The following is a 9766-nucleotide window of genomic DNA, read 5'->3' on the forward strand; positions in this document are numbered from 1 at the left end:
ATAAGAAAAACCTGGAATGTTGGCAATATTCCCTCGATCTGCACTATCCTGGGTATAGTATGCAACAATTACTGAAAATCCTTCTCATTTATACCGGAAAAAATATACCCCAAGGTTTGCGAATCATAGTAATAATTTGGCAACTAATGTTCTGCCTGGTCACTTTCACGCGGCTATTACCACCGTTCTTATCGGAAATTGCCTGCAAGCATCTAATCAGGGGAGAGAAAAAGGTCTGGGCAACGTCCAAAGCATTCCTGTGACGATTATGTTATAAGGCGGTGGTATCCTACACACTTCCTAACCCCTTAACTTGAAACCTCCACTAAGGAACATCTGAGTATCATTCCTTCAAACCTCTTTTTTCTTTCTGATTGGTGAGAAATTGTCAAGTTTTAGATTCAGGTTGATTCGGGGATGAAGATAGAATATTTCTCTAAAAATAACGAACAAATATCAAAATTATACTACGAAAAAATGAAGACTTTCTTTAGGATAAACTTTGTAACTGGTATATTGTTAATTTTCCTTAAATAAATTAAAAAAAAATCGTATCAATAGTTTATTTTTTACAATGAAAAATCTCTTCCAACTCTGATGATTACCAGAAAACATCCAGAAACCAAAAGTATTTTCCTCCAGACAATCCAGACTCAAACATTCATTCCAAAGGATCCCAAGAATTGCTTCAAAATTCAGTTATGCGATCTAAAACAATAGCACAATTGCTTCGGTAAAAGCAAGTCCATAAATTTCCATCATGCTACTTCTTGGATGTCCATAAATTTCAATCATGCTACTTCTTGGATGTCCATAATTTTCAATCATGCTACTTCTTGGATGTCCAAAAATTTCAATCATGCTACTTCTTGGATGTCCATAAATTTCAATCATGCTACTTCTTGGATGTCCATAAATTTCAATCATGCTACTTCTTGGATGTCCATAAATTTCAGTCCTGCTACTTCTTGGATGTCCATAAATTTCAATCATGCTACTTCTTGGATGTCCATAAATTTCAGTCCTGCTACTTCTTGGATGTCCATAAATTTCAATCCTGCTACTTCTTGGATGTCCATAAATTTCAATCATGCTACATCTTGGATGTCCATAAATTTCAATCATGCTACATCTTGGATGTCCATAAATTTCAATCATGCTACTTCTTGGATGTCCATAAATTTCAATCATGCTACATCTTGGATGTCCATAAATTTCAATCATGCTACTTCTTGGATGTCCATAAATTTCCATCATGCTACTTCTTGGATGTCCATAAATTTCAATCATGCTACTTCTTGGATGTCCATAAATTTCAATCATGCTACTTCTTGGATGTCCATAAATTTCCATCATGCTACTTCTTGGATGTCCATAAATTTCCATCATGCTACTTCTTGGATGTCCATAAATTTCAATCATGCTACTTCTTGGATGTCCATAAATTTCCATCATGCTACTTCTTGGATGTCCATAAATTTCCATCATGCTACTTCTTGGATGTCCATAAATTTCAATCATGCTACTTCTTGGATGTCCATAAATTTCCATCATGCTACTTCTTGGATGTCCATAAATTTCCATCATGCTACTTCTTGGATGTCCATAAATTTCAATCATGCTACTTCTTGGATGTCCATAAATTTCAATCATGCTACTTCTTGGATGTCCATAAATTTCAATCATGCTACTTCTTGGATGTCCATAAATGTCAATCATGCTACTTCTTGGATGTCCATAAATGTCAATCACGCTACTTCTTGGATGTCCATAAATTTCAATCACGCTACTTCTTGGATGTCCATAAATTTCAATCACGCTACTTCTTGGATGTCCATAAATTTCAATCACGCTACATCTTGGATGTCCATAAATTCCCATCATGCTACTTCTTGGATGTCCATAAATGTCAATCATGCTACTTCTTGGATGTCCATAAATTTCAATCATGCTACTTCTTGGATGTCCATAAATTTCAATCATGCTACTTATTGGATGTCCATAAATTTCAATCATGCTACATCTTGGATTTCCCATGACTTCCGTCAAGGCCATTCAAGCAAGCCATATGACTCTTCTGGCATGCAATGCCAGTCCTAATTGTATTCAACCGAACGAGGGCAAACAGTCATTTGTACCTCTGCCGCAACATGAAAAAAATGGGACGTGTATGATAGGCAGTTGCTAAGAATTAACGTCAGCTTTTTAAATTGACGATATAAATTGACGAAGGTTTTAAACTCATAAAAGCTAATTGTACTCTCATTACTTTCGAAGAATCACTCCGATGATTTCGCAAGATCCAAGTACAGTTAAATAAGTGATTGAAGGCTTCAAAATTGCAAAACACGGCGACCTATCATTACTTAATTCTGAAAGTGCATGAGTAGTAATTATTTTGTTGGTTTTTAAATACCAAATTAACTCTCTTTTTCATAAATGCATACATAATATACATACATCCATATATATACATACACAACTAACCAAATCCATGTAATTAACCAGTTAATGGAAAAAAAAATATTGTATGACCAATCACTATGTATGGCATTTATAGACCACGAGAAAGATTTTGATTCTATTAAATCTTCAGCGATAATGAAATCCATTCAAAAGCAAGGAATAGACGAACACTTGGGAATATCTATAAAAGTAGTACAACCATCCTAAAATTTCATAAAGATAGTGATAAAATTCCGATTGAGAAAGGAGTTATACAGGGAGACGTCATCTCTTCTAAATTATTCACAGTGAACCTAGAAGCAGGTTTTAAGAATTTACTCGTAGATTGAGAAAATGTAAGAATTTATATTTTGTAGGTAGTAGGTTGGCCAGGGCACCAGCCACCCGTTGAGATACTACCGCTAGAGAGTTATGGGGTCTTTTGACTGGCCAGACAGTACTACATTGGATCCTCCTCTCTGGTCATGGTTCATTTTCCATTTGCCTACATACACACTGAATAGTCTGGCATATTCTTTACATATTCTCCTCTATCCTCATACACCTGACAACACAGATTACCAAACAATTCTTCATTACCCAAGGGGTTACTGCACTGTAATTGTTCAGTGCCACTTTCCTCTTGGTAAGGGTAGAAGAGACTCTTTAGCTATGGTAAGCAGCTCTTCTAGGAGAAGGACACTCCAAAATCAAACCACTGTTCTCTAGTCTTGGGTAGTGCCATAGCCTCTGTACCATGGCCTTTCACTGTCTTGGGTTAGAGTTCTCTTGCTTGAGGGTACACTCGAGCACACTCTCCTATCTTATTTCTCTTCCTCTTGTTTTGTTAAAGTTTTTATAGTTTATATAGGAGATATTTATTGTTGTTACTCTTCTTAGAATATTTTATTTTCCTTTTTTCCTTTCCTCACTGAGCTATTTTCTCTGTTGGAGCCCCTGGGCTTATAGCATACTGCTTTTCCAACTAGGGTTGTAGCTTAGTAAGTAGTAATAATAATAATAATAATAATAATTAATAGGGAATACCTCAACAACTTAAGATTTCCAGATTATTATTATTATTATTATTATTATTACTAGCCAAGCTACAACCCTAGTTCGAAAAGCAAGATGCTATAAGCCCAAGGGCTCCAATAGGGAAAAATAGCCCAGTGAGGAAAGGAAATAAGGAAATAAATAAATGATGAGAATAAATTAATATATCATTCTAAAAACAGTAACAGTGTCAAAACAGATATGTCCTTTATAAACTATTAACAACGTCAAAAACAGATATGTCATATATAAACTATAAAAAGACTCATGTCAGCCTGGTCAACATAAAAACATTTGCTCCAACTTTTGACATAGTTCTATTTAGTGAATCATGGGAGTAATTGCAAAAGATGATAGAGGTCTTGAAAAGAGAATGCAGAAATGTAAGACTGAAAATGAATATGAGTAAAACTAAGATATGTTCAATGTAAATGCAGAGACAACGAATAAGGGTTATGGACGAATCTCTAGAGATTATTAATGAATGTACGTACTTACGACAGACACAAAGTGTTTCACCAGGACATGAGACAGAAATTAAAAGAAGGATAAGCTTGGGATGGAGCTTTTGGTAAACAAAATGAGTATGAAAACTAAAATGTCACTTTCTCTAAAGCAAAAAGTATTTAATAAGATGGTCCTATTAGTATTAACTTATGCATCAGAAACTTGGAGAACTAATAAACCCTTAGTACATTACCTAGTTACAACTCAAAAGAGCTATGGAAAGAACAATGATGAGAATAACACTAAGAGACAGAAAAAGAGCAATATAGATACTAGAGCCAACTAAAGTACAGGATATTCTAACAACTAGAGAAAGAAATGGACGGGGGCAGGACATATAATTAGAATGAATATTATGAATAACAGAATGGGTACCAAGAGATTGCTAACGAAGTAGGGAAGAAAAGGAAAACGATGGATTGACGAGATAAGAAAATTTTCTGATATAGATTGGCATAGAAAGACCATAAACAAACGCGAATGGAAAGACATGTCTGAGGCCTTTGTCCTGCAGTGTATTAGTTGATATATATATATATATATATATATATATATATATATATATATATATATATATATATATATATATATATATATATATATACATATATAAACATATATATATATATACATATATAAACATATATATATATATATATATATATATATGTGTGTGTGTGTGTGTGTGTGTGTATGTGTGTGTGTGTGTGTGTATGGGGAATCAACCTATTTATCTGTAGATTTACTGCAGACTCATTGAAACACTGTTGACTATTCGGTACTAATCTGAGAAAAATAAACACAAAAACTAACAGGTGGGAAAATCAAATTAAATGAGTTCATAATAAAAAGAATCAGAACTCCAGAGACAAAGATTACTAAACATTTTCCTATAACCAAATGAAAGTCACCTACGATACCCTTCCAACACAGGGAGGCTTCTAGGTTTAATGACATTAAAAAATATCCTCTAAATCTGTGACACAAAGGAAAAGTTACGTGGAGAAGAGTTGAGCATATCTAAAATTAAATTATAACTCCATACCCTTAGAGCTTTCTTTTACATTAAAACACACTAATTTATGAAATTAAGTCATTAGATTATCAGAACTTTCTTTATAATTTCTAACTTCATTTAAAACAAAATATCGCAAACTTAAAGAAATATTCAAACTTATAATGAACTAAAAAATGGGTATGTTTCATAACACCTTTTCAGAGAGAGAGAGAGAGAGAGAGAGAGAGAGAGAGAGAGAGAGAGAGAGAGAGAGAGAGAGAGAGAGAGATTCTTGTTACTGAGCTTTTTTATAAAAAATATCTGTATCATGCGTTTTATATCATCAAATGTTACAGAAACATATACACCATGTACACAAAGCCTTTATAATTGTATGTTTTTTGACGGGTAATGTTTTATACTGTATAATGCAGTAAGATAGAGTACGTTTTCGGGTAACAATGCGTAATTGCTCCTTCCATCCTACAAGAGATTTCTGATTTTAAAGACAAAAAAAAATTTTCCTCAAGATCTCATACACAAAAAACAGATCCCTCTACCCACCTATAAAATATCACTTTAACTATATGCCCCTTTTTGGGACATCTTGCTTAACTCATCTCAGAACAAAAAATCTAGCTCTAAAAATTCAAAATATCATTATCATATTCTGAATCAATTTACTTTTAATTGATATATATTCAATTTAATAAATGAAAGATGAAATTACTGGATAAAATTATAAGTCCTGGGTCTCAAGGTGGAAAATCCCAAGACATGTTCGTCTCATGTGTTGGAGATTCTATCATTTGTGCTAATCTGAACTAAATTCCATGGCTGCCACATTCTAGAACTGTCTAAACTGTCCTAGGCCAATATTCCACACTTTTTAATTGAAATAAAAACTTGAGTGATTTCTCTGTTCTTAAAAATTTACTTGATATTGCAGTACTATGAATAGAAAAGACAGATATAATCAATCATAGACATTGCTCTCAAAGATTAGGGATATGAATGTTTTTTTTTATCATTACCATAACTGTCTTTATCATGTTCTCTTTAATCAAAACTCCACGATTGTTGGTCCAATAGGACTTAATTACTCTCAAGTCCAAGGTGGAAGAAAGGCTGTAAGCTCAGTGAATATACTCTTGGTCTTTACCCTATAATGTTCTAAATAAAAGGAAATTCAAGGAAGAAAGACTGTTTTCGTGAGTATGGGCATCACATAGGCAATTGTAATTAGAAATACCCCAACAACCTGAAACATGATTTACAAGTTTTAATGAGAGCTCATGAACAACAGAGGTAAGAGATAAGTCATTGATCTATCACATAACGTTCCAGAAGCCTAACATGAAAAATTTGATCAGTACCACAAAGACGGTGAGGTAATCTTGATCAGTACCACAAAGACGGTAGTTCGAAGATCGATCATGATTGGCAGAGGTAAGAGACAGTGACAATTCCCAAGCAGAACAATGTCTTATAGGCTGACCATATATACATATGTCCAGCACCCAAGGCCCCTCTCTCCATTAAAGCAACGACCAGGGAGGGCCGGGCAATGGATGATGATGACTCAGCAGGTAGACCTAAAACTCCCCTAAACCTCCCATCCTTAGCTTACAAGGATGACGAGGTTTCAGACATTACTAGAAACTAACGAGCTTCAACCCAGGTCTCGAACCGCAGTCTAGCAAATAAGCAAGCAGGGACGTTTTTCTTAAGCTACCAAAATAATCGAATCTACCGATCCGTAAACGAGGATCTAATTCTAGGCCTCCATATTATTATTATTATTATTACTATCCAAGCTACAACCCTAGTTGGAAAAGCAAGATGCTATAAGCCCAAGGGCTCCAACAGGGAAAAATAGCCCAATGAAGAAAGGAAATAAGGAAATAAATAAATGAAGAGAACAAATTAACAATAAATCATTCTAAAAACAGTAACAACGTCAAAACAGACATGTCATATATAAACTATTAACAGCATCAAAAACAAATATGTCATATATAAACTATAAAATGACTCATGTCCGCCTGGTCAACAAAAAAGCATTTGCTCCAACTTTGAACTTTTGAAGTTCTACTGATTGAACTACCCGATTAGGAAGATCATTCCACAACTTGGTAACAGCTGGAATAAAACTTCTAGAGTACTGCGTAGTATTGAGTCTTATGATGGAGAAGGCCTGGCTATTAGAATTAACTGCCTGCCTAGTATTACGAACAGGATAGAATTGGAAGTGGCAGATGTTCCCTATTGGCTAACGATTCAATTTTTTCTAAATGGGAAAAAATGAGAGAAACTGAAGCCTACATTTAGTCCATTGGATGGAGAAGAAAAAAAAGAGGAGTGATTTGTATGAAGTCACTTTTAATGTGACAACCATTACTAAGTTGTCACGCCATAGGTCGTCTAAGCAAATAACATTTGCAATCGGTTCAATAATCTACACTATAGACTTCTCATTGTGAAATATTCCTGTTCATAATGACCTTTTCATTCAGATTTCCTTAGTAATTCGTTTAATTACAAACCTTTCGCTATTGTCGGTCGCAATACCCATGCCTTCCTATATGATGCCTCTGTCAGATACTATACGACACCTTATGATTTTCTCTATTTATCGTTAAAAACAGATATTTGAAACTGTAAGAAAGGGTAGACATCGTAAGGTTGAAACGGTTGTAAATGTTAGAATACCTTAATTTGGCCATTTTGGAAGACAATTTAAACAGAGGATGACCTCCTCATTGATGTTGAAACAAATAAGAACTTGTGACAAAAAAAAGAAGTTACTGTAGCATACACTAATGCACTGTATATGAAATTTACGCCGCTGTATTTCTTTGAAGCTGAGGGTAACAAATAACCCATTCAGAGAAATTAAAAGGCGCAATCACCACCAATCCAAATGTCTTTATATACCTACTTGTAAAAAGTTACGGTTGAAAAGGAAAAAAAATTATGCTATTCTCTCAGAACACTGCAAAACAAAGTGCAAATTACCGTTATAGAATATATTGATTTTCCATTGGAATTACGTTCGAGTAAATTCAGGTGAATCTCGAGTAAATTCAGGTGAATCTCGAGTAAATTCAGGTGAATCTCGAGTAAATTCAGGTGAATCTCGAGTACATTCAGGTGAATCTCGAGTAAATTCAGGTGAATCTCAAGTAAATTCAGGTGAATCTCGAGTAAATTCAGGTGAATCTCGAGTAAATTCAGGTGAATCTCAAGTAAATTCAGGTGAATCTCGAGTAAATTCAGGTGAATACCAACCCTGCGTATCATTAAGGTGTTACAGAAATAGAAATCTCACCTACGAGAATTTATGAATCTCTTGAATAACCGATCGGGTTTTTAAGATTTAGTATTACGGCATTTCCAACGATCGGACTGAAACTCATTCGAACAAAATGATGCAAACACAAAAGAAATCATGATTGAAAACCAAGGGTTGCTGTGGTCTGATTGGTAACGTCTCTGCCTGGTGTTTGCCAGACGGGGGTTCGAGTCCCGCTCAGACTCGTTAGTGCCATTAGTGTCCGTAACCTTACCATTCTAGTGAGCTAAGGTTGGGGGGGGTTTGGGGGAGCCTATAGGTCTATCTGTTGAGTCATCAGCTGGCCCTCCCTGGTCCTAGCTTGGGTGGAGAGGAGGCTTGGGCGCTGATCATATAATATATGGTCACAGTCTCTAGGGCATTGTCCTGATTGCTAGGGCAATGTCACTGTCCCTTGCCTCTGCCATTCATGAGCGACCTTTAAACCTTTACGCTTCATTCACTCTCAAAAACCAGTTTTTGAGTAACAAGTACTAAGAAACATATATAAAGCAGAGTGCACGGTTATATGCCGAAAAGTTTACTGGTAACCAAGGTCTATATATATGTATTTAGACCTTTCTTGTAACATTCCTATAAAAAAATAACTAGGCTTCGCAATTAAATAAATCTTCTTTCAGCGGGGTGACGATAAACGGGTACGAATACTTTGCGAAGCATTGCTAAATATAAAGTAGAAAACGGATTGAACCAAACTAGATATATATATATATATATATATATATATATATATATATATATATATATATATATATATATATATATATATATATATTTAAGTTGGTAAAAGGAGATAAAACACGTTTAGCAACACAATGTTAATGGGATATTTCAAAATCTCTTTCCATCGTAATAGGTTTTATTTATGTAGAAACGAGATTTTCAAAAATAACTAGTTAAATACAATCCAATATCCTCAACAGCTCTATTAAAATATTTACCTAGTGCCATAATAAAAGCCAGTATCAAAGTACTATAATTACTAAGTATTCCATTACAAATGATGCTAGGTATAAGGTATAAGAGCTTGCATGAGCGAAAAAAAAAAAAAAAAAAAAAAAAAAAAAAAAAAAAAAAAAAAAATAATTAAGGTCAGTTTGCCAGGAAGAAAATGCAATCCATATAAACAATAAAAACAACTTGAACACAATTAATCAATTGAGTTTCAGCAAACACCATATTTCGGAAACTGGTGTTTCAAGAAAAGAAACAAATGAAGAAACGCTTCATCATGATATTCAAGTGGAGGAATTTGGACCCTACCCGAAATAAATGTCTGACCGTGATACTGAGTTCACACAGGCAACTCCTCTGCAATGTCGGTACACCTCTGCCCTGCAACAACAACCTCCACCCCCCACACACACACACAAATAATTATAAAAATATAGCTTATGACTAGGTGG

At 34.5% G+C, this 9766-nt stretch overlaps 1 protein-coding gene across 1 annotated transcript; it reads right to left on the bottom strand.

Moving 5' to 3' along the window:
- Nucleotides 1–708: 708 nt before the first annotated feature.
- LOC137630031 (protein SON-like) lies at nucleotides 709–2016 on the bottom strand. Its single transcript, XM_068361526.1, has one exon. The coding sequence runs from the start codon at nucleotides 2014–2016 to the stop codon at nucleotides 709–711; it is 1308 nt and encodes a 435-aa protein (XP_068217627.1).
- Between the last annotated feature and the right edge of the window lie 7750 nt (nucleotides 2017–9766).

Source organism: Palaemon carinicauda, chromosome 38 (assembly GCF_036898095.1).
Source record: "Palaemon carinicauda isolate YSFRI2023 chromosome 38, ASM3689809v2, whole genome shotgun sequence".
NCBI classification, from domain to species: Eukaryota; Metazoa; Arthropoda; class Malacostraca; order Decapoda; family Palaemonidae; genus Palaemon; species Palaemon carinicauda.